At 37.4% G+C, this 23,433-nt stretch overlaps 4 protein-coding genes and 1 long non-coding RNA gene across 8 annotated transcripts; 4 read left to right on the top strand and 1 right to left on the bottom strand.

The window, feature by feature from the left end:
- The first annotated feature begins 2,884 nt into the window (after positions 1-2,884).
- Positions 2,885-7,229, top strand: LOC147539531 (ankyrin repeat-containing protein At5g02620-like). Its single transcript, XM_086639173.1, has 4 exons — positions 2,885-3,175; positions 3,346-4,162; positions 4,813-5,222; positions 5,991-7,229. Exons 2-4 carry the CDS (start codon positions 3,688-3,690, stop codon positions 6,849-6,851), a joined length of 1,746 nt encoding a protein of 581 aa, XP_086495299.1. The 5' UTR covers positions 2,885-3,175; positions 3,346-3,687; the 3' UTR covers positions 6,852-7,229.
- A 64-nt stretch (positions 7,230-7,293) lies between these two features.
- On the top strand, positions 7,294-9,676 carry LOC147539529 (uncharacterized). The gene is made up of 4 exons (XR_015224912.1): positions 7,294-7,360; positions 7,764-7,834; positions 8,576-8,890; positions 8,984-9,676. It is a non-coding gene; the product is annotated as an uncharacterized LOC147539529 (long non-coding RNA).
- LOC147539530 (polygalacturonase-like) lies at positions 7,462-9,291 on the bottom strand. The gene is made up of 5 exons (XM_086639174.1): positions 8,776-9,291; positions 8,372-8,661; positions 8,056-8,284; positions 7,722-7,972; positions 7,462-7,546 (listed from the first exon to the last, which is right to left on the bottom strand). Exons 1-4 carry the CDS (start codon positions 9,289-9,291, stop codon positions 7,754-7,756), a joined length of 1,254 nt encoding a protein of 417 aa, XP_086495300.1. The 3' UTR covers positions 7,462-7,546; positions 7,722-7,753.
- Positions 9,677-12,299: 2,623 nt separating the features above from the next.
- LOC147539528 (FRIGIDA-like protein) lies at positions 12,300-16,581 on the top strand. 3 transcript variants are annotated; one of them, XM_086639615.1, is made up of 4 exons: positions 12,300-12,535; positions 13,062-14,147; positions 14,892-15,067; positions 15,628-16,581. In XM_086639615.1, the coding sequence occupies exons 2-4, from the start codon at positions 13,103-13,105 to the stop codon at positions 16,060-16,062; spliced, it is 1,656 nt and encodes a 551-aa protein (XP_086495741.1). In that variant the 5' UTR covers positions 12,300-12,535; positions 13,062-13,102; the 3' UTR covers positions 16,063-16,581. The 3 variants fall into 3 exon arrangements, with proteins under 3 accessions (XP_086495741.1, XP_086495742.1, XP_086495743.1); XM_086639616.1 differs by having other exon boundaries at positions 12,327-12,535; positions 13,074-14,147; XM_086639617.1 differs by having other exon boundaries at positions 12,333-12,535; positions 13,091-14,147; positions 15,628-16,187.
- On the top strand, positions 16,555-20,919 carry LOC147539527 (uncharacterized). Of its 2 annotated transcripts, XM_086639619.1 has the most exons (7): positions 16,555-17,573; positions 18,472-18,669; positions 18,871-18,987; positions 19,240-19,389; positions 20,016-20,074; positions 20,424-20,571; positions 20,679-20,919. In XM_086639619.1, the coding sequence occupies exons 1-6, from the start codon at positions 17,379-17,381 to the stop codon at positions 20,557-20,559; spliced, it is 855 nt and encodes a 284-aa protein (XP_086495745.1). In that variant the 5' UTR covers positions 16,555-17,378; the 3' UTR covers positions 20,560-20,571; positions 20,679-20,919. The 2 variants fall into 2 exon arrangements, with proteins under 2 accessions (XP_086495745.1, XP_086495744.1); XM_086639618.1 differs by having other exon boundaries at positions 20,424-20,919.
- The last annotated feature ends 2,514 nt before the right edge of the window (positions 20,920-23,433 follow it).

Genomic DNA, 23,433 nt, shown 5'->3' with positions numbered 1-23,433 from the left:
AAATGAGAATATCATTAAGCTTAAACTACAAATCTAAAAATATCTGATATGATGATTGATTGCAATAATGACAAACTCGAGTTGAAGGATTAAACATCAAGATCAAAAACATAAATGAAATTTTAAGAGAGAGAAAGAAAATAAACATCAAACATTCGATTGTTTCTATGAATTAGTACAAAATATCTTTGAAACTTATACTCAAAATCATATATGATAAACTTTAGAGGGAGAATCTGTTATAATAAACTGAAACATAATATAAAATCGTATAAAACAGAAAAATATTTTACCTGATTAACGATGAAGAAGATGATTTCAGCAGCTCTAATGAATCAGAAACAGATGCTCAGATTTAATGGAGTATTTTCAGACGATTAAGATGTAGAGAGAGAGAAAAAAAACCAGAAGGTTTCGGTTACTAAAGATAATGAAGATCACGGTTTATTTGTTTATAAACGTGATTGGAGAGAGAAATTGAGAGATAAAAATGGAAAAGATATTTGGTGAATATGAAGATAAATGTGTTTTTTATATTTAAAGAAGGTTAGTTTAGGTATTAAAATTTATTTTATATTCTAGGGATTTGTGTTTTCTCACTAGATGTATCCAAATGGACTAGATATCTATTTGTATTAATATTTTGATTTTTAAACCCTTTATGGGATGAGAGAGGATCAAAAGTGTAATTAGGGGTCGTTTTTAGGCCATTCACTCAAAAAAATTTATTTGTAGGGAACTTATTTATTTATTAAAGAAAAATGTACTACAAGATTTGGAGGAATCATTTTTAGTTTATCAAAGGGGCAGACAATGTCTATGTCCATACCTTTTTTTTCTGTTGGAATGTCTATGTCCATACTAAATGAATCAGTGCATGTTTCCACCCCCAACACCTTCTTAATTAGTGCGCATATTCTTTTAGTCCTATCAGAACATAAATTAAGACTATGTCGATCACATTACTGAGTTCAATAAATGTTTAATTAATTTATCTTGTAGATATCTTACTCGTACTGACTTTTGTCACTGTACTAATTAAATATGAAACTATCTAATCCAAATAGTCATTGTTTTTAAGGTAATTAAATCTTATTAGCCCTCAACTTTGTGACCAGCTTTCTCCCTAGCTCTCTACTTTAGCAAAAATACCTAGATGACCCTCTTTTTCAGTTACCGTTAACTAGTCATCACTTCTCTCTTTCATCTCATCACCTCTCTCTGCCACTTCATCTTCTAACCACATCATCATCTTCACCGGCGAAGGTCACCGGTCGGCGACCTTCAAACATTAGGAAAAAAAAATGTCCTCTCACTCTAGATCAGATCTAGAGAGGGGAGAAGAAAAAAAATTACATTTTTTTTAGAGAGAGGGAGAGGATTTTTTTTTTTTTTATATGTTTGAAGGTTGTCGGCCGGAAATTGGTCGGTCGGCCACCTTCGCTAGTGAAGACGATGAGGTGATGAGTACATGAGGTGGCAGAGACAGGTGGTGAGATGGAGGAGAGAGAAATGATGACTGGTTAACGGAGTTATAACGGAAACTCAAAAAGAGGATCATCTGGTTATTTTTGATAAAGTAGGGGGCTACGCAGGAAGTTGGTCACAAAGTTGAGGACTATTTGAAATATAACCTTAATTTTAATAAAGAAAACACTTGAGTATGCAGTTATATTTTTATACAAAAAAAAGGTTTGGACAAAGACACATGCTCGCACTAAACTAATGTGGATTCAATACACTTAAAAGCATCGTCTTAAACAAGTAATTATATATAAATAGGAGTTCTCACCGACTGTCAATAAAAAAATCAGTCTTTGGTGCATTGGTTGTACACCCTCTTAAACCCATGAACTAGATAGTAAAATTTACTTTTGATGAAAAAAAGAATATCCAACATGTTTTATTTCCAAAAAAATGGCTATTATCTCAAATTCTTTAATACCAATGCGTGGTTATTCTTGACCATAATTTCGGAAAAAGTTTACCACACCCATAATGAGACCATATTGGTGATTCAAACTAGTTTTATGTCTATCAAAAAGTTGCTTTGAAGACCCATCAATGTTCATAAATTTAACTTTATGACAATTCCATATTAATTTTTGGTTGCAACACATCCAAGATTTGAAGATGTTATGAAAAACCATAATATCCCCCGTGAAGATAAAGTGTTTGTCTTTAAACAACATCTCTCTGAAAGAATTTATACGAATACAGGGCGACGCAATGTAGACTAGTTTTCTTTTTGTTGAAAGGCAATGTAGACTAGTTGATCAGACAACTCTTTCATTGGATTGGGATACAATGAAAGTAATCTTATGGTCTTCTTCCTTCATTTGGATGAGTATATGTATTGTGGACAATTGAAAATCACACGGTTAAAATATCCATAGGTAAACATTAATAACTTGGGCTTTAGACCTCCAGGTAGACGAAGTTATGGTTGGACTTATAGACAGCCAAAAGACGAGTTGAATCGTGAAGTCTTGAACATCAGAATGGGACCGCCAACAAGACTCGACGGTTAAGTTTGCAAACTATTTGAGGGTGCTCGACTTGTTAAGTTGCAAAAAAGAAAACGTAGATCGTAGTCGATTTCTCAAAAAGAAGATATATTTTCGAATCCTCTTGAATAGTTATGATTACGCCTCCCAAGTACATCTTAAATGGCTCGGATTATACTTTCCGAGCTTATAGCTTATCTTCAAATCCATCTCCAAAAGCATTTGATAGAACTATCTGTGTTCCAACACAGATCACACACTGGATTATCAACCAAATGTGTTTGTCTATTGCCACAAGTCTTAATTGATTCTTTCTAATAATGTTGTTATTATTTATTGATATTCTAAATGTCTGATAATAGTATAAATAATTGGAAGGGTGTCCATTAACAAACAAATATTGCAGCTTGAGTTGCGTGTATTTTGTTCTCTGATTGCCTTGTTGTTATAGTGTGAGCCCCACCACCTGTGTTTTTTAGTTGAATTCTAATGGTGGTGGTAATGGCCGCCACTGATTTTATCTCTTTCCCCTTTCTAAACAAACAAAACCACAACACTGACTTAAAAGAGAAGAGGAATCTACTCTTCTCAAACTATAGTGGGAAGAAACTTTTTTTATCATTTGCGCGTTGAAGAGTTTGGACCAATTTCTAGAGAGAGAGAAAAAGGTTAGTTGAATTAGAAAAAGTGGGGAAAGTCTCTCTTGATCTTTATCTAAACATGGGTTTCTTGAATATTCATATTCTTCTATTGATTTCAACTTCTGGGTGTCTTTGAATTACCTGATTCAGTGGTCTGGGTGGTTTCATAAAGTTGTTGTTTCCTTTTTTTTTTGTAGATTTTATTGGAGTTTTTGTGGTGTGGATTTTCCACTGATTACTGGTGAAAAGTTATCTTCTTCTTTTTTTCCATAAAATTGGGTTTTCTAGATTGAGATTAGAAATAAGAAAAAGGGTATTTATTTGTTTGAACTCCAAAATAGTGATTTGTTAAAAATTTAGGGTTTGAGCTTTTGATATTCAATGTACTGAAATAGGGAAGAAGTGATGATGTTTATATCTAGAGAAAAAAAAAGTTCAGTGCTTTTGAAACCTAGGAATAAGTATTAGTTGATTGTGGGATTATCAGGTGAAATAGAATCTAAGTAGAAGAAAATTTTGTCTAGAGGTAGGTGGTGGAGATGGAGAAGCAGAAGAGCTTTCGCGTACGAATGGAGAAACAGAAGAGTTTCCATGGGGTGATGGAGAAACAACAGAGTTTTCGAGGGGTAATGGAGAAACAACAGAGTTTTCGTGGATCAATTGAGAAACAAAAAAGCTTTAAAATATCCATGGAGAAGCAAGTGAGTTTTCGAGATAAGAGAAAGAGCAAGGAGTCTCCCGGAAAGAGAGGTGATACGCCTCTTCATTCATCTTGTCGGGCAGGAAACTTACTACGGGTTAAAGAAATCCTACAAGGTTGTGGTAGTAATAATATCAAAAATTTGATATCAACACAGAACAAGGATGGTGAGACAGCATTATATGTGGCAGCCGAGTACGGTAATACCCCCATTGTTAGTGAATTATTGAAGCATATGGACTCCCAAACTGCTTCAATCCCCGCCAACAACGGTTTTGATTCATTTCATGTTGCAGCCAAGCAGGGTCATCTTGGTAACCTATCTGATCCGATTTCTTATCTATACTAATTCAATTTAATTCGTTTCTACATGATTGTTTTGGGTATCGCTGATTAGGCAGTGTTTAGAAAAAGTTCACACTGCAGTGATGTGTTCTAGTGTTATCTTGACAAGTATAAAGCTTTCAATGTAAAACTATCCTGCCCTCGAATATTTCACGGAAACCATGAGCGGAGCCAGGAGTTGGGTTTCTGGATGAGTAAACTAAAGTATCGTGTTTACACTGGCTTGTAGGCGCATACATGGGTATAGTTCAAGGACTGTTTTTTTCCCCCTTCGTGAAAATGTCTCCTTACTTGTCTAGATTATCCACATAAAACATCACAAGATTCCAAATTATTTTGAGGGTGTCAGCAATTGTTTCAAAAGTTCGAACTCTCATACCCATCTAATTTTATCACTAAGTTGCCACTAACTCTCGCATGTGTTAAAAGTTTTAGAAAGGATTGAGAATTTGAGACGATGTATATAAATTCAATTAGGTGGGGCATTACAATTACTAAGCATTTGACAATTTTTTTCTTTTTCTTTGAGATCCTGAAAAATTACCGTATTTGTAGGCTTGTGTCATAAAAAGGCAAACTTTATTCTCTTATACAGTGTCTATCTCTTATGGTTTTATAGATGTGCTGAAGGAGCTTTTGCGTTCCTTTCCTGATTTGGCATTTACGACAGATTCATCCAATTCTACTGCATTACATACAGCTGCGATTCTCGGTCACATCGATGTTGTCAATCTCCTCCTAGAAACAAACGTAGACCTTGCTAAGATAGCTCGAAGCAATGGTAAGACTATCCTCCACTCCGCGGCAAGGAAGGGACACTTGGAAGTGGTAAAATCTGTATTAAGCAAGGATCCGGGTGTGGCTTTTAGGAAAGATAACAAAGGCCAGACAGCACTTCACATGGCAGTAAAAGGCCATAATGTGGAGATTGTTCTTGAATTGCTTAAACCTGACAAGACACTTATTAACGTCGAAGATAACAAGGGAAATACAGCACTGCATATTGCTACAAGGAAGGGCCGGACTCTGGTGGGCACCTCTCTTAGTGTCTTCACATTTTATTTTTACTGATTTCCAATTCTTCCGTTAAATAGTTGCGTGTCTTCTTTCTTTCTGCTTCACTAGGAACATACTCTTGTCCACTAAACAGATTGGTCTCTTTGATGAGTCGTGAACTATAAAATCACGAGAAATCTTAGTTAAAGTTTGGTCTCTTATCAGGATATTGTTCAAACCATTGATCCAGAAAGTGGCAAGAGAGAGGCTTTCCTTTAGATTAGTATACATCAATACAATTGTGAAACTGTCCAAAATATGCTTGAAGTAAACATTTTAGATTTACTTCTAGTTTTGTATTGATAGAAATACTGACAGAATCACCTTAGTTTTAAAAACTTGTTTAAAGATTGACAACCACACATAGACTAATTGACCAAGATCTAAAGATTGAGTGGTTTAAAAAAACTAAATTACGCATCCAAAGAAACCATTGAAAGGTCATTAATGATGTTTACATGGGTTGTCGGAGGTTTTGTTAGTGATTACAGTAAGTCGGTGATTGATGAATTGGTTTTTGGATTGATGTACTAGTTTCCTGCTCAGTAAGTCAAAGTTTTGTTATAGTACTTCACAAGGTTTAGTAAGGAACAAAAAAATGTGGCGCATCTACTTCGCTTATCTAGTTTCATACCAATTAAGAGGAGAATTGATGAATATAAAGTATAAACTATATTGACCTATTTTTCGATTTTGACTCCTTTGGCTATCTTCTAATCTCATCCCGTTCTGTAAATTCAGGTAATCCGAGGCCTTCTATCAGTTGAAGGTATTAATATAAATGCTGTTAGCAAAGACGGTCAGTGTCCACTTGATATTGCAGAAAAATCTGGAAATCCTGAGCTTGCAGCAATTCTAAAAGAAGTCGGTGCTGTCACTGCAAAGGATTCTGCAAACCCTCCGAATCCCGCAAAGCAACTAAAACAGACTGTTAGTGACATAAAGCACGATGTTGAGTCCCAACTTCAACATACCCGTCAGACGGGAGCGAGGGTACGGAAAATCCAGACGAGGCTCAAGAAGCTGCACATCAGCGGTCTGAATAACGCTATAAACTCTGCGACTGTCGTTGCTGTCCTTATTGCTACTGTTGCTTTTGCTGCAATCTTCACTGTACCTGGCCAATATGCTGAGAATCCTAAGGCTGCCAACGTGTCACTTGGACAAGCTAATATTGCACCAAATCCAGCTTTTCTCGTATTCTTTGTGTTCGATTCTCTAGCTCTATTCATCTCCTTGGCTGTGGTTGTGGTTCAGACATCCGTAGTTGTGATTGAACAGAAGGCAAAAGAACAACTTATGTTTGTGATCAATAAGCTCATGTGGTTGGCATGCCTCTTCATATCAGTTGCCTTCATATCTCTTTCATATATAGTAGTAGGCAGGAGTGGCAGAGGGTTGGCCATCTCTGTGACTGTGATCGGTAGTGTCATAATGTTAACAACTCTTGGTTCAATGTGTTATTGTGTGATCATGCATAGAATGGAGGAGTCGAGTACGATAAGGAGAGCTTCTGCAAGTCACTCCCGTTCATTCTCTGTTTCTGTGGTTTCTGATTCTGAAATTCTGAACAACGAACATAAGAGGATGTATGCTCTTTAAAAAAATATGTATCGTTCTAGTGGCGGTTACTTCCCTCGGGTAACAGCTAATTTTGGTCGGCCTAATAGCTCAAGCCAGGGTAATATGCAAAAGAAATGAGAAGCATGGGAAAAAGGGTACTTGGCCTCCGGACTCCTACAAGAAGTAAAAGAATCTGTACCAACTCTGATTACAATTCTCCCACTCGAAGGTTGCAAGAGGTACCTAGCTTCTTCTCCGTATTACGCATCCCCAACTAGATTTAGAATCAGTCATGAGTTTATTGTTGTATCTTTTATGAGTCGATGACGAATGTAATGTGTCAAAGGTGTATGTTGTCTATTATATCTTGAAATTTGAGAATATATATAATGTCAGTATGAGCTTATTATTCGTTTAGCTTTCTCGTCATTTCTCCTACACACTGTTACCAAATTAACCAGATCTGTCACCCTCAATGCAGTTAAGTTCATAACCGTCTTGATATCACTCACTCGTATAGCCTAATCATATGGCACGCTAAATTTCGGGTAAGTCACTAAGTCGAGAAAAGTCATAATGATCCCAATATAATTTGAAATAGGATTAAGTTGCAGGTATGTCTAATCAAGTTAAGGATAAATTTCCCAAGTTCATAATTCTTCCTTTGATTGACAAAATGGAGAAACAATACTATGAAGTACAAACAATGCTTACTCTAACTGTGGTATGCTCGACTTAAATTACAAGGGAGATAAGAAAACATCTTTCAAAGATGTCACTTTTTGGATAAGAAATACTAGTGTATTATAGTAAATAGAAATGTTGTTTGGAGGGAAACACTAAAAGTGAATGAAAAGCGCGCCACCTGTCGTAAACAACGTGATCCTTTGTGTTGTAGACGTATTACACTTAAGTGGTGAGTACAAATAAGTTGTCATTTTTTATAAACAGCTAGGGGGTGTGATTACTCCTCGAGCGATTCCATGTATATTACGGCAGAAGGATTGAGCAGGCTGTCTCTGGTAAGTAAGTTGTATATCTTTCAATCCGATACCTCTGCAAGGAGAAGTCGCACTGCAATCAAACTTCATTGCTACTTGAGATGCTGATGTTCCTTTTATGTTTGAATATGTTACATGACTTATTTTTATGCCTGAATTCTGCAAGATATATTATGATTGTTATTGTTGATATTTGTATTAGAGTTACTTTAGGATGTAAAAAGGTCGGGTTCGGAGTGTACCTGATCAGGGCAACCTTCATACCAAGGGCAGTAATTCTGATCTATAACGATTGGATTTTCGACGTTTTTCATCACAACTTGCTTGAAAACAACACCTTTCACAAACCCATTACTTGGTCTTCCCCATGATTTTATCCTTAACCCATTTGTAGTCCCGGTAAAAACTGCATTTTTTACTGTCACATTCAGAACTCCATCTTCTTCTAATCCCTTTCCCAAACTTCCAATACTGTCAAATAGACGTATATGAGATGAGATTTATAAAGCGAGTATATACAATAGTCTTTGTTATTGAGATAAAATTCAGAATTGTCACCTTATTCCATGCCCAGGTCCACACATGACACGGTTAATATGCAAATTTTTGGTTCCGGGGCCAATCGAGATGCAATCATCCCCTGTTTGAATACCTGTTTTCAGAACTCGAACATTTACTGCATTTTGGACATGTATACCATCAGTATTTGGACTGTTTTCCGGAGCGTAAATTCTAACCCCTTCAATCTTGACGTTTTTGCAGGAATGAATGACAATGTGATACAGTTTTGCATCTATCAATGTTATGTTACGTATCAGTACATCTTTAGAACCATAAACTGCAAGCGACTGCAAAAAGATTTCAGAATAACAAACTTAGTATGATGTTACCCGAAAATACTAACAAATAACATTCTATTTCTTGTATATTATATTTTTGCAGAGAAAGGAGAAATCAAATACCGTCGCTCCGGGTGGACATTTTCGTGAGGAGGTTCCCTTGCAAGACCATAAACGAGCACCCTGGCCGTCGAGATACCCTCCTCCTACGATCGATAACCCATTAACACCAGTAAAGGTAAACCAATTTTCGTTAGAACCCATGTCTACATAATCATCAGGAGCAACTAGAATTCCGTCCAAATGAAATGTGATATTTGAACTTGTACAGGGTCCTTGAAATATAACAGGACGAACAAAATATCTCTTCGTCGGGATGTAAATTGTTGTAGGTAAGTTGGAGGTACATGCTTTGATCCATGCTCGAATGAATGAGGGGGAGGAGTCGGTGTTTCCATCGCCAGCGGTGGCTCCAAAGTCTGCAACATTGATGAGAAGATATGCAGTGGATGATGATGGGAGGAAGGGGAAGATGAAGAGGAGAGAGAAGAGGAATGAGTAGATGATGGTTGCCATTAGAGTCATTGGGGTGGTGGGATTTGGGGGAGAGAGGGAGGGAGCTGCTCCTTGAGAACTCATTATTCATTTTTAAGGGGGTTAAACGGTTGTTTTTGTAACTGCAAAAGGGGTGAGAAAACAAGACAAAACTCTATTTTCTCTACTTTCCAACTCCCCACGACTTCCACAACTCCACTTCCTAACTCCCCATAATTTCCAAATCCAGTTGGGGAGTTTTACAGGCGCTTCCTCTTTCTGCTCGAAGCGCCTCTTTACTAAACGCGCCTACAAAAAAAAATCGAAAAACTGAAAAAAAAATCCTGTGTGAAAAATCGTTAAAAATTACTCCTGCATAGTTATGATTATGATCGATTAACTTTGGTGCACCGATGTATAGTCCTTTGGAGCCGCAAATGGACTTTTCGGCCATGGCCTATTAATATTATTGTGTTAGAATTTATTTTTACATTTTTTTCCTCATTCTATCATATTATCCGGATCCAACATGAACAAAATTCACTGGACGACTTTGTGACGATTACGATTTTCTATTTTGTCTCTCCTCATTTTCTTCTCTCCTTGATTATTTTCTTTGTCGTTACGATTTTACTTTGGGATTTTAGCTATTTGAACCAAAATATAACTTAAAAGATTAAGTTCTATTATCATTTTCAACAAAAAAAAAGTTCTATTATCATTTTCAACAAAAAAAAAAGTTCTATTATCATTTACTGCAAAAAGAATGGTGCAAGTTGAGTGAGACAACGCGGTCACACCTGTGGGACTCCATCAACCATGTCTTTGAATATTCCTTTTGTAATTTTTGTGCAACAAATGAGTTAAATAGCAACTATAGTATACTAAGTTTTTTAGTTTAAATTCTTTTTTATTACAGTATATCGCTATAGTGTTAATTTTATAAAAAACTATTTGATTAATGTGTTTTGTAGTTAGTTTTTTCGGATTAAGACTTTGATGTTTTTTAATATTGCAATGAAGCTCACGTCATGGCATGGTAAAATAGAAAAAAAAAATGAGAGATAGTTAGGGCTGGGAAAAAAGTCCACAAACCCGAAACCCGTCGCGGGTACCCGAGTCCGTTAGAGCCCGTGGGTACCCGAAATCTGAAGGCGGGTTTAGCCCGATACGGGTCGGGTAAGGGTTTTGAAGTGCTACCCGACATCCCGCCCGAACCCGCCCGATAATCTTTACCCGACATAACCCGCTTAATAATGTCATCCATTTATATGATAGTACCTATGCACATTATATGTATGCTTGCTTGTATGTATGCATGTATAACATATATAGATAAATTTTTAAAGTATTTGAAGTGTATAATATAGATATATATACATATATTGTTGTCCAAGTGAGGAATACCATTGACACAATATTGTTAAGAGAAATTTAATTAAATTTTAGTTTCGATAGAAATTTCGATACCATCGGAATAGAAATATTTTGGTGATTTCGACCGAGATATTTTGAAACTGGTGAAAATCCGATTCTCGACCGCCCGATACCCGAGAAACCCGAAAAGTTTGACGGACTTGGACGGGTTTTGGACACTAGGATTTTTTAAATAACCCGCCCGATTCCGATTAAACCCGAAAGTCCGACTGGACAGAGAGTTTCAAAGCCCGGCCGGCCCGACCCAATGAATAACCTGAACCCGACCGGCCCGACTCGGACCGATTTCCACCCCTAGAGATAGCAACAAAATCTCAAGGTCCTCTTGATAAATATTTTACGAGGTTTGTTTTATTTCTTCTATTAGTGTGTAAGGGCGCTACCTTACCTCTGCTTTAGGTCTCCCCGAGTCTTAATACATATGTGTAACATTAGATTTTCTACCCAAAAACTAGTTTTCAGATTTAAAACTACTACATGTATATGTCTAGGGATAGGTAGGTTGTGCCAACACTTTAGTTTTTTTTTTTTGTTGAATAGTGCCAACACTTAGTTAACACCGAATATTTAATAGACATCAATAGAATAGTAACAAAAAGGTTTATCAACATATTTTCACTTCCTAAAAAAATAAAATAAAACATTGTCATTGTGGATTGGATGAAAACATTGGATGAAAACATCAAAAGGAGAAGTGCACACAGAGTCTGCTCTAGTGGAAGGTGCATTCACTCCAACGATCCAGAGATCACGAATTCCATACTCGGTCGAGATGGAAATTCATCAATTATTTGTTTTTTTTTTTTTTTTGTTGAACTCATCAATTATTTGTTGTTAAGACTATAAATAAAAATAAGGGTTATTTCTCTAATGGCCCCCAACTTTGTGACCAGCTCCCCGTCTGGCCCCCTACTTTACGAGAAATACCCATATGGCTCCCTTCCGTTATAACACCGTCACTCTCTCTCCTCCATCACGTTTTTTCTCTCTGCCAACTCACGCCACATCATCTGTTACGCCACCTCATCACCTTCTCCGGCAGAGGTCGCCGGCCGGTGACCTTCAAATATTAATTTTTTTTTCCTCACCCTCTCTCTCTCTAAAACTCCGGCGAAGGGGTTTCCCTTTGTCGGAGCTAGGTTTGTTCATGAGCAGATCTAGCGAAAGGAAATCCCTTCGCCGGAGTTTGAGAGAGAGGGTGAGGAAAAAAAAATTTCTAGAGAGATAGGAAGAGAGAATTTTTTTTAGTTTGAAGGTCGCCGACCGGAATTTTGGCCGGCCGACGACCTCTGCCGGAGAAGGTGATGAGGTGGCGTAACAAATGATGTGGCGTGAGTTGGTAGAGAGAGAAAACATGATGGAGGAGAGAGAGTGACGGTGTTATAACGGAAGGGGGTCATATGGGTATTTCTGGTAAAGTAGGGGGTCGGGCGGGAAGCTGGTCACAAAATTGGGGGCAATTAGAGAAATAACCCTAAAAATAAATTAGTCTGAGAACTTTTAAGGTTTTTTTATGACTCTCTTTGAGTAGTTCATAGCGGTTATAATCGCTTAAGAATCTACGTCATTTGGTGTATAATACTCATGTAATCCAGTATTTGGAGAAAAAGAAAAAGTTAAGATAGAGAAGCAAACTTGCATGTAGATAAACCAAGGGGCCAAAAGAACTAGTAGTCATAAGCTAGGGGACCAAACAAGAATTTGACCAAAAGCTAATTATGGAGGAACTTTACCTTTGGGTGGGAGGGGGGAAGTAGAAAATCGGAAGAAGTCCCAAAAACAAGGTTCCTCCTTTCTTTCCATCACGTTCTCGTCGGGTGTTGGATTTAATTACCCACCCACTCTCTCACTTCCCCGCCACCGCCCCCGCAACCTTCGCCGCCTTCTTCGCCACCAGATTCCTAGAATAACGGTAACCCCTCTCTCTGTCTCTCGTAATATTCTTTCTAATTCTGTACTATTTTTGTTTCTTTACTAAATTTGAGCTAAAAAACTAGTTCTAGGGCATAAAAAGTATCTCTTTGAGATAAAACCTAATTAATCAAATATTCAAGTAGTTTGAGAGCTTTTTTGTTTTTTCACTTCCTTAACTTGTTCTTTTGATTCAGATAAACAGTTAATTTTGTGATCTTAACCGCTTTTTGATCTCTGAATTTTGTTTATTAACTAGTAGATCGAATTACCATTTTTGGGTATTTATTTCATTTCAGATTCTGAACTTAGTTCTGAAGTGTTAGTTTAACCAGTAATTTCATGTTAGTTAGTTCATGTCATTTTACTTGATTTTAGGTTATTTAGTTGGCATGGGGTCTTTAAGACCTCGATGTAAAATTCATTTTGATTATGTTACGTAATAATGTATGCCCTAATTTGGAATTTTGTTATGCTTATCGTGAATATTTGATCGCGTAATAATTGTACCTTGATTATTGATTCAGTTTTTCGGGTAGTTTTTCTTTGTTGTTAGATATTCGATAAAATGGCAGATGCTCAATCAGTTGCGACACTTATAGACTCTGCAACGTCGAAGATACAACAGCTTCAGGAAGCATTTGCCGAGCTTGAAAATTACCGAGCTGTGTCCTTGAACTTGAAATGGAAGGAACTTGAGGCACACTTTCATGGGCTTGAGAGGTCTTTAAAGAGAAGATTTGATGAGTTGGAAGGTCAAGAAAAGGAGTATGAGAATAAGGCATCTGAGACCCAAGAAATGTTGGTGAGTCGGGAAGCTGCTGTTATGGCCAAGGAACACGCGTCGCTGGAGAGGCTTCAGCAGAAGAGAGATGCTGCTCTCTCTGCCATTGGGGATACTATCAAGAAATACAAAACATCACCTACCCAACCTATTTCTGTTAACATTGAGGTCACTTGTTCGTCCGAGGAGCCTGTGGAAGAGAAACCACCTGATACTAAGGATATTGTTGTTGATTCAGAACAAGTGAAAAAGATACCGGAAAATGAGAACATGGATGGTTGTCCACAGTTGACGAAACTATGTGAACAAATGGACTCGAAGGGGCTACACAAATTCATTTCAGACAACCGCAAAAATCTGCCTGCGATTCGAGAGAACATTCCACTTGCATTAGCAACCTTAGCTGACCCAGCTCGCTTGGTTTTGGATTCTTTGGAGAATTTCTACCTTGTAGAACCAACATCCTTGGATGGGAAGAGGGACTCAAATTTGTTAGGTCTCCGCAGAACTTGTATCATGCTGATGGAGTGCCTTGCCCAATTGTTATCAGACACTGAACACATTTCCTTTTCTGACATTATAACGGATGATATCAAGGAGCAAGCAAAGGCTATTGCTGTTGAATGGAAGCCAAAGTTGGATGATCTTGATGGTGATGCAAGCAGTGGAAACTCCTTGGAGGCTCATGCTTTTCTACAACTTCTGGCCACTTTTGATATTGCCTCTGACTTTGATCAGGAAGATATATTGAAGCTAATACCAACTGTTTCTCGTCGCCGTCAAACTGCAGATCTTTGCCGATCACTTGGTTTATCAGACAAAATGCCAGGTCTGCCTGTTTTTTACTAGTTAAATTCTTGAACATGTTCTTTTTATTCTAGAAATGCGTTTCTCCGGTTGTGTTTGATGGATAAATAAGTATATCAGTTTACCTTATTGATCATCTGGACGAAGTACTAACTAAATAATAAATAAGAGTACCTATTCAACATCCCAAAATCGGATTGTTGAGTGATGTCTTTGAAACCTTGGATACGTACCCTAGATAATGTCAAATTAGTGAAAGAAGGGATTCTCAATCTAGCTAACATGTTAATAAGTTGATAACCATATTTTCTTGTCTTAGTTACTAATCTTGTAACATCACTTGTCGTTTTTCACTTTTAGATCACACATTGTCGGTCATAAAGTACACGCAAGCATTAACCTAAGATGGCACTTTCTTGTCTTAGCACAAGATAACAAAATCTCATCTTATGATGTGCAAGTGCTCGTGAGTTGTGAGTTCAATGCGATGTAAAAAATCATAAAAATAGAGTGTCCTTGTTGCATAAGTCCAATGGATCTGCATCTACATCAATGCGACCTAAAGAAATCATTAGAATAGAGTGTCCTTGTTGCATAAGTCCAACGGATCTACATCTACATCCATGGCTTTGACTAGTTAGAGAGGATTATATATATATATATATATATATATATATATATATATAGCACATAATGTCAAAACTGAGTGGATATCAGTATTTCATTCATTTGAAAAATATTACAGTATGTTCCTTCAATTTTTCAGGTGTCATTGAGGTAATGGTCAATAGTGGAAGAAATATAGATGCTGTTAACATGGCTTATGCATTTGAACTCACGGAGCAATTTTCACCTGTACCTTTGCTTAAATCCTACTTACTGAAAGAAGCAAGGAAAGCTTCTTCACCAACAAAATCTGGAAATACACCTCCTTCAGCTCAGGTCCTTTCTTGGTTTTTCTAGATTTATGTTCTGCTGCAATTATTTCTTAATAATTTTCATTCTTGCACATCTGCCAATACTGCTGCTTCAAAGTTCGAGATAAGCTTCGCCATTTTGAAGTTGAACACTCAATTTACTGTTTTACTTATGCCACTAAATTAAACTTGTTTGTTATGTTATTTTTTTTTTGGAACGGTATGTTGTGAGGGGGCCTGACCCTATTAAATATACCCCAAGATCTATAACTCACGAATTTTCACTTCCTATGAGAATCGAACCCGGGACCTTCGGATTATGGAGTGAGTGTCCAACCACTAAACCGTAGTAGTGGGCATCTGTTATGTTATTGTCCAAGGCTTTTTTGGGCCGTATATGTTCTCAACGTCCATTTTCTTTTATTTTTTCTCTCACTTATGAGAGCCATTGACCTATGTTTCCTTCCTACCAGGCCTGCCTGCCACTCGGAACTATTGTACACATGTTGGTGGAAATACCTACTTATGCTGCTGTTTAAAGTAATATTTTACTGAAATTATCAAACTGAACTTGTTGTGTTACAGAATGAGGTTAATGAGCGGGAACTAATTGCGCTTAAAGCTGTGGTGAAGTGTATTGAAGAACACAAACTGGAGAAGCAATACCCAGTTGAGCCTCTCCAAAAACGTGTTATCCAACTTGAGAAGGCCAAAGCTGATAAAAAGAGAGTAGGGGAAGCTGCAAAGCCTCAACCGAAGAGGCCCCGTGCTAATGGTGGTAGTTATGGTCCACATATCTCATCTAACCTCCCTGACAAAAGCTTCTACCCGACACCAGCACCACTACCCGAGAGGTATCCAGCTTACAAGTATGACAACAGGCACTATTTCTACCAGGCACCTTCAGGGAACAGCCATCCTTCATCTCTCCTTGGTTCTGCAACTTACGGCCTCTCTCCCAACCATGGAACCTATTACAGTAACGGGTATCAGTACCACCAAGCTACATATATGCACTAAGTAGAACAAGTCTTGGTGGAACAAGTCTCACCGGAATGTGACGATCCAACTACTCTCTTTTTAACTACCAAGTCCCTACTACTCTCTTTTTAACTACTAAGTCTTATTAACCACCCCTTCCGAACTTTTTGGGTGTTTCAGTGTGTGAACAAAACTAAGTACTTACAAAAAAAAGAATGAAAGCAAGGTGTTGTTTGTGTGAACAGGGGATTACTATCTCCTTGACATTGATGTTGTTATCTGAACTTAGCTTAGTTTAACTTTAAGTTAAGAAAGCTCAGTTATGGACAAAATTTCATAATTTTGGTGCCTAAAGCTGAAGATTTCCATAGGTTTGATGAAATTTTTTTTTCAGGAATTTGGAAAGACAGCTGCATTTGGGTACAAAAACTTTCGTGTGGAAAAATTGATTTCCGCACAAACCACCGTCACCACTTCTTCTCCTGGCTGGCGAAGGTCGCCTGTGAATTGCCATCTTCGGTCACTTGTTAGAAAAAAAAAAAAAGATCTTTCTCTGCACACCACCATCTTCATCGCTTTCTTGTTATCTCCTCTCTCTCTTCCAGCCCTCTGGAAAACCAAACCAAGAGAAGTAGTGGGTGGGGTCTAAGGGTCTGTTATTCATTAAGACCTTTTTATTAGATCTTTTTTATTCTGGACCTTCAAAGGTCTCAAATTCTTTGTTCCAGACCTCCAAAGAGTTCGAAATTTTTTTCCACCCAAATTTCGAACTATGTAAGGGCCAAATTTCGAACAGACCCTCACACCACCATCACCATCATCATCGCTTTCTTTTTACTATATCTTTTTTTTTTGTTCTGGGCCTTCCAAAGAGTTCGAAAATTTCTTTCCACCTAAATTTTTGTTTCTCTAAAGCGGCCGCCTTACAATAAGTCTGATTCTTGAGCTAGATAGTTTTGAACTCCCTTACATACTACATCTTTTTCTTTTCTCCCATAAGGTGGAAGTAGTGGTTTTGGTCCTTTAGACTTTGGAGTGGTGATGTGGTAGTAGAAGTGGTAGGGTTTTTTTTGGCCCTTTAACCAATCAAACTTAAACTATGGTCGACCTAAAAAGCCTCTAAAAAATCAAGAGCAAAGAGGGAGACCTTTGTTTTGCTCTTTCTCATTCACACGTATTTCTTTCTTAAACAATTATCTTCTTTCTCTCTCTCTCTCTAGACACAAATTCTGGGCTGCAAATCTCTCTCTCTCTCTACTCTCCGTCTACTCAAGAACTTTTAGTTACACAGAAAAGGGAAAAGGAAGAAGAAAAGGGCTACCAATAAAAGATAGATAGAGAGAGAGAGAGAAAGGATGATAAGTACAGTGAGGTTATTGGCACCTCTAAATGCAGCAACTTTCTCTTCTTCTTCTTCTTCTTCAGATTCCCTTTCAAAACCTCCTAAAATCTTCTCTGAAAGTCTAATCCATTCTAATTCTCTAACTAGATGGGTTTCACCAAAGATATCTCATCAGAAATCAAAAACCCTCTCCTCCTCCACACCCTCGGTACTCTCTCTCTCTCTCTTTCATTTTTTAAGTTATGGATCTTTCTGTGGTGTTATGGATTTAACTTTGATAGTTGAATGTAACTTTGGGTAGGTCTTAAATATCAAATTTATCTCTCTTTTTTGGAAAAATCAAAGAATTTTGTATAGTTTTTTTAAATCATTGGGCTTGGGATTTCCCTAGAAGAATTGTAGGATTTGGATTCCTGGGGGGTTTGTATACTGATTAGGTTATCATCTTCTTGGGATTTTGGTTTTGATATGTTTCTAGAGGCAATCAATTAGTAAGAAAACAACTCAAATTCCATAAACCAAGACAATGTTGTTTTAGGTAAAATCATGTAGAATTTGCTAGTAAAACAACAGTTTTCCAAGTGATATGAGAACTTTTAGCTGTAAAATAGTTCTTAAAACACTTTTTTCGGATAAGGAGTCAAGCTGGTTCTTAGTCTGCTTTGACCTTATCAATTTAGAGAACTTTGAGGTTGAGGAATTATCGACCTCCTTAAAAGGAATGAAGAGAATGATTATAATTCCGAGGGCTTTTATTTGTTTTAACAGATTGAGTAGTAGTTTTATTGCTTCTATATTATTAGGGTAGTTTATACTTTATACGCCTTTAGGGTGTATGAGTGTCTTTAGGGAAGTTTCATGGCAGCTATGAGCATATTCCGCCCCTGTTATGTATTCAAGGCAATTGATATGTGATATAGAATTGTCTATTGTACTCGTGTAATCATGTTGTTTCAAGAAAAGAAAAATCGGGTTTATGTCATATGTACTTTTTCAGTTAAGGTTTGTTATCGTCATATAAGTAATAGAATGGATCATGTGTTGTTGGTTTTTACTAATGATTTACTACCAGGGACTGTGTTTTTGTTTATGTACTGGTATTATAGTGGCTTTGTGGATGTACAAGAAGAGATGAGAATACGAGTAGTAGTGCCAGGAGTGAAGGAGAGATGGAGGTAAGCATGTTCGGATCTGATGAGGAGGTTATCACAAAAGTTCCTACTCAACTCCAGTCTGTCGTCGAAGGATCTGGGTCACTGATGGTATCGGAGTTCAAACCTTCCCCAGATATAGATTATTTACAGGTATATCCTTAATGCCTATACTCGCTAACTTTTGTTCAATAAATGAAATATTAAAAGTTCAACTCCATCTTCAATACGAAATTTCAAGTCGCCTCTGGAACTTCTTTCCCCTCCCGTCATGTTTAAGGTCACATACAAGTTGATTGTTGGGGCTCATTTACTGTTCTTTAGTTTCTTGACAACTGAATCTGTTTTGTGTAGGAGTTGTTAGCCATTCAACAGCAGGGTCCCAGATCAATTGGCTTCTTTGGGACAAGAAATATGGGTTTCATGCATCAACAGCTTATTGAGATTCTCAGCTATGCTATGGTTATAACGGTAAGTTTTTCTTACCTACTCAAGTGTTTCACCGTGCATTTTGTTCACATACAGTTTTTTTTCTCCCTGTCAATTAGTATTCTCCAATCTGGATTATTTCACCTTCCAGAATATTTCATTCTCTTGCTTGATACGGAAATCTGACATGTTAGAAATATCCATTTAGTTTGATCGTTTTAACACAAAATATTTGGTGGGCCAACAGCTACCCTACCTGTTCTTGTGGCTTCTCATTTCGTTACTTTATTGCAGAAGAATCATATTTTTACATCTGGAGCATCGGGCACTAATGCAGCAGTTATTAGAGGTGCTTTACGAGCAGAGAGACCAGAGCTGCTAACAGTAATTCTGCCTCAAAGTTTGAAGAAGCAACCTCCTGAAAGCCAGGAGTTGCTCTCTAAAGTAAGATTTCCAAGGCATCTACTCATTTGCCTCCTTTTATGAAAAAATTTATGTATGCAGTATCTGCTCTTGTTTGTCTTACTGTTACTTTTTCTACGTCTGAAACCATGTGAGAATTCTTAACTGAGTATAAGGTATCGGTTTAGCTCTGATATCGAAGTAGTTGTCGGAGCCGGAGGCATTTGAGGTACTTAATACCAAGTTCAATCTCCCCACTTCATATCCCTTTGTGTCTTAAGCCTTTGCATTCTCCCTTTGGGAAAGACTTCCCTACGAAGTTTGAAAGATGGAGTGTATTTTCCTGAAGACCCAAACAGACGAAGCTAAAAATGTAAATTAATCCATTAGAGCTGTTCACTTCTCCAGCCCTCAACACCCAAACTCCCTGTCCTTCTCTTCTTTTGGGTATGCTACCATTTGAAAAACAAATGGAGCTTTTGGGGTTTGATCTAATTTACCAAGCAAAACCAGAACTTCTGACTGAAAACAAAGAGAAAGGTTATGAAGAAAAGAAAACACTCTGGTATATGATTTAGGGCTACAGAAGAAAAACTAATAAAAAAAACGACATTATACAGTTTTTATATTTTAGAATATGAAATTTTATTGTCTTTCTGGATTTGCAGGTGAAAAATGTGATAGAGAAACCACATAATGATCATCTTCCTTTGATAGAAGCTAGCAGGTCGGTATTAAGTTTCTCTATCCAATTTGTTCATGTCGATTTAGCATAAGAGTTGCTGATAACTTGAAAAATCTTATGCAAACTCCTGAAGTTGTTTTTTGTTTCCTTTCACTTGGTAGTAACCTGATATCCTAGTACTTGTACCGTGATCTTTGCTTGTACCACCTAATATAACCCTCTCCTATAACTTGATATCCCTAGTACTTCTGAATTTATACATCATCGGTTGAACTATTACCTGAATCCGTGTTGGTAACTTGGTAGTACGTTTCTTCTACATTTGCCTTGTTTTTCCCATATAAATTTCAGGATCGGATTAAGATGTGTATTGTTTTGTGTCAAAAAACAGGCTATGCAACATGGACATCCTGTCACGGGTACAACAAGTCATTTGCTTCGCATTCCATGACAGCAGGTTGCTCATGGAAACCTGTCAAGAGGCCAAAAACCTTCGGAAGATCGTCACTCTCTTCTACTTGGACTAATAGATACTTGAGGTAGAGGGTTCAATTATTTTTATCACTTCTTAATAGAGAAACAGCGAGACGGGGAGGGAGTTGACATGAATATTTCTTCGTCATTCTTTGCTATTGTTGCTCTTCAGATGGGGTTTGACGAAAGAGAAGTCAATTTGTCATCTACATTTGGGAGATAAGATTGCAAGAAAAAGGGGTGTTGATTTGTTCATGTGTGCTTCTTCAGTGAGAGATAAAAAGGAGGAGAGATCATCATTTGTTATTTGATTTATATATTAGATGTAAAATTTAATTGTGACAAGTTAAATAATGTAAGAACAGAACTCAGGTAGCATACTTGTGAATGATGTGGATCCGAATGTTTGTGACCCTCTCGCGCTCTTGTTCTCGCTCTCGCTCTTGCTTTCCCTTACTTGCTCTAACGCTCTCGCCTGATGATTATGAAGCCGAGGTGCTGGGGACACTTATACAAACCATTGGTGATCCACCAAACCTTGGTAACATTGTTGACACCAGGGTTTGGAAGCATTCAATGGATGGTTCTTTCAATGCAAAATTTTGTTAAACACAGCTTAAAGATATCCAACATGAAGTACCTATAGGAATGAATTCCTCACAAGATCTTTAGTTTATCCAAAATTCCAATTGAGTATGCGTCAACATTTAATTCTAAGACGTTGAGACAAAAAAAAAACAATATTTGAGATTCTGTGCCAACAACTCGTAAGTGCATCTACTCCGTAATGCGGAGGTCCCATGTTCGATCTCATGAAAGTTCAAATCCAAGAATATTGAACTTGGGTAATAAATAGAGTAGTTTCTCTGGCATCTCTGACATTTAATACTAGTAATATTCTTATTTAATGAGGATTTTAGTGGAGTGAATGAAAATTAATGCTGATATTCTTATTTAATAAGGGTAATATGGGAACACACGAAACGAAAATAAATCAGGTGGATATCGATAATGGACTATCAATATGAGACGGAGGGAGTAATTGTTTTATGTGTAAAATCTCAATTGATATTATATTTTGTAGATGACACTATTGAAATTCTCTATGCAAAAGATATTACGGATGCAACACTCTACAAAGTTAATTATTTGAGTTATTTTCCAAATAGCCCCCAACTTTGTGACCGGTTTCCTGCCTAGCCCCATACTTTATCAAAAATACTCAGATGACCCCCTTTTTCAGATTCCGTTATAACACCGTTAACTAGTCATCACCTCTCTCTCATCCAACTCATCGTCTCTCTCTGCCACCTCATCTTCTCGCCATCTCATCATCTTCACCGACGAAGGTCGCCGACCGACCAATTTTCCGCCCGGCGACCTTCAAACATAATTTTTTTTTAAAAAAAACTCTCTCTCCCTCAATACAACTCCGGCGAAGGGGAGGAGCCCCTCCGTGGGAGAAACCAGACCTTGAAGGTCCGGTTTCAAACCAGATCGGAATCTGGTTAAAACCAACCAGATTCCGGTCTGGTTGGTTTTAAAACCAGGTCGGAAAACTTCCAGATTCCGGTCTGGTTTTAAAACCAACAAAACCGAAATCTGGTTGGTTTTAACCAAATTCCGATCTGGTTCTTTAAACCAGGTTATTTTTCAAATAGTCTCAAACTTTGTGAAGGTCTGGTTTCTCCGGCTAAAGGGCTCATCCTATATAGGGAGAGAGCAGGGCCGGCCCAACCATTTGTGAGGCTCAAAGCCAAGTAAAAGATGAAGCCCTTTTTGTATATGTAAAAAATGAAACTACTTAATGTTGCCTTAGATGGAGTTCGAACCTTTGACCTTCACGTTACAAACTAATCGCCTGCCACTGAGTTATAACAGGAGCCTTGTTTAAATTTTAGTTGTAGAGTTATTTATTCAAGATAGTGCCGCTTTGGCTGCTTTGGGCCTAGGCCGCCCTTGGGAGAGAGGGGTTAGAGAGAGGATTTTTTTTAGAGAGAGAGAGAGAGAGGAGAGTTTTTAATTATTTTTTATGTTTGAAGGTCGCCGACCGGAAAATTGGCCGGCCGACGACCTTCAACGGTAAAGATGATGAGGTGGAGAGAGAGGAGGTGAGTTAGATGAGAGAGGTGGTGACTAATTAACGGTGTTATAATAGAATCTGACCATCCGAATATTTTTGATAAAGTAGGGGGCTAGACAGGAAACCTGTCACAAAGTTTGAGACTATTTGAAAAATAACCTTAATTATTTAGCTGTCGTTTTTTAGATGGGTAGTCTACTTTTAATATATAGTGAACAATTGAGGCCGTGGAAATGAATCTCACAAAAATATTTTAGAATTAAATGTTATCAACGTCATCTTAAGACACATATTGAATTTTGCATCACAAATAATCTTTTCTAAAATCACTTTAAAAATCTTAAAGAGACAAGTTGAGAAGATATTCTCCTCTTCTCTCTCTTTCCCATTACCGTTTTTGAGAAAATTCAGAGATCGTCGTGGCTTCTCCGGCCAAGGGTTTTCCTTTCGCCGGATCCTTTTAAATTTCGTGTATAATAAATAACTTCTGGTATGAAAGTACAACAACAGGAGCATCACATTTCTGGAAGGCCTTAAATAGCACAGAAGGAACTATGGATGGCAATGTCTTATGGTTAATTGGGGATGGGTCTAGGGTTAAAATTAAATGAGACCCATGGATACCAACTACAATGAACAAGAGACCAACAATTATCATGGAATTGCCTACCAATATTTATTGGGTTGCTGATCTTATAGTACCATATCAAAATGAGTGGAACATGGAATTAATCGACAAACACTTTGATTCAATCACATCAGAGGCTATATTGAACATTCGACTAACAACAACAACACAACATGATAGACTGATTTGGTGCCCCACTGATAATGGCAGATTCAA

Source organism: Eschscholzia californica, unplaced genomic scaffold, assembly GCF_041429995.1.
Source record: "Eschscholzia californica isolate CP2 unplaced genomic scaffold, dmEscCali1.0.p SCAF_5, whole genome shotgun sequence".
NCBI lineage: Eukaryota > Viridiplantae > Streptophyta > Magnoliopsida > Ranunculales > Papaveraceae > Eschscholzia > Eschscholzia californica.
The sequence above is the reverse complement of the archived record's forward strand: the minus strand, read 5'-3'. Positions and strand labels throughout refer to the sequence as shown.

Coding starts and splice junctions, on each gene's coding strand:
- LOC147539531 (XM_086639173.1), top strand. CDS start 3,688: ATGGAGAAGCAGAAGAGCTTTCGCGTACGAATGGAGAAACAGAAGAGT. Junction 4,163..4,812: donor AGCCAAGCAGGGTCATCTTG/GTAACCTATCTG, acceptor ATGGTTTTATAG/ATGTGCTGAAGGAGCTTTTG. Junction 5,223..5,990: donor CAAGGAAGGGCCGGACTCTG/GTGGGCACCTCT, acceptor CTGTAAATTCAG/GTAATCCGAGGCCTTCTATC.
- LOC147539530 (XM_086639174.1), bottom strand. CDS start 9,291: ATGAGTTCTCAAGGAGCAGCTCCCTCCCTCTCTCCCCCAAATCCCACC. Junction 8,285..8,371: donor GGACCTGGGCATGGAATAAG/GTGACAATTCTG, acceptor TCTATTTGACAG/TATTGGAAGTTTGGGAAAGG. Junction 7,973..8,055: donor ATGAAGGTTGCCCTGATCAG/GTACACTCCGAA, acceptor TATATCTTGCAG/AATTCAGGCATAAAAATAAG.
- LOC147539528 (XM_086639615.1), top strand. CDS start 13,103: ATGGCAGATGCTCAATCAGTTGCGACACTTATAGACTCTGCAACGTCG. Junction 14,148..14,891: donor TTTATCAGACAAAATGCCAG/GTCTGCCTGTTT, acceptor TCAATTTTTCAG/GTGTCATTGAGGTAATGGTC. Junction 15,068..15,627: donor ATACACCTCCTTCAGCTCAG/GTCCTTTCTTGG, acceptor GTTGTGTTACAG/AATGAGGTTAATGAGCGGGA.
- LOC147539527 (XM_086639619.1), top strand. CDS start 17,379: ATGATAAGTACAGTGAGGTTATTGGCACCTCTAAATGCAGCAACTTTC. Junction 18,670..18,870: donor CAGATATAGATTATTTACAG/GTATATCCTTAA, acceptor TGTTTTGTGTAG/GAGTTGTTAGCCATTCAACA. Junction 18,988..19,239: donor GCTATGCTATGGTTATAACG/GTAAGTTTTTCT, acceptor ACTTTATTGCAG/AAGAATCATATTTTTACATC.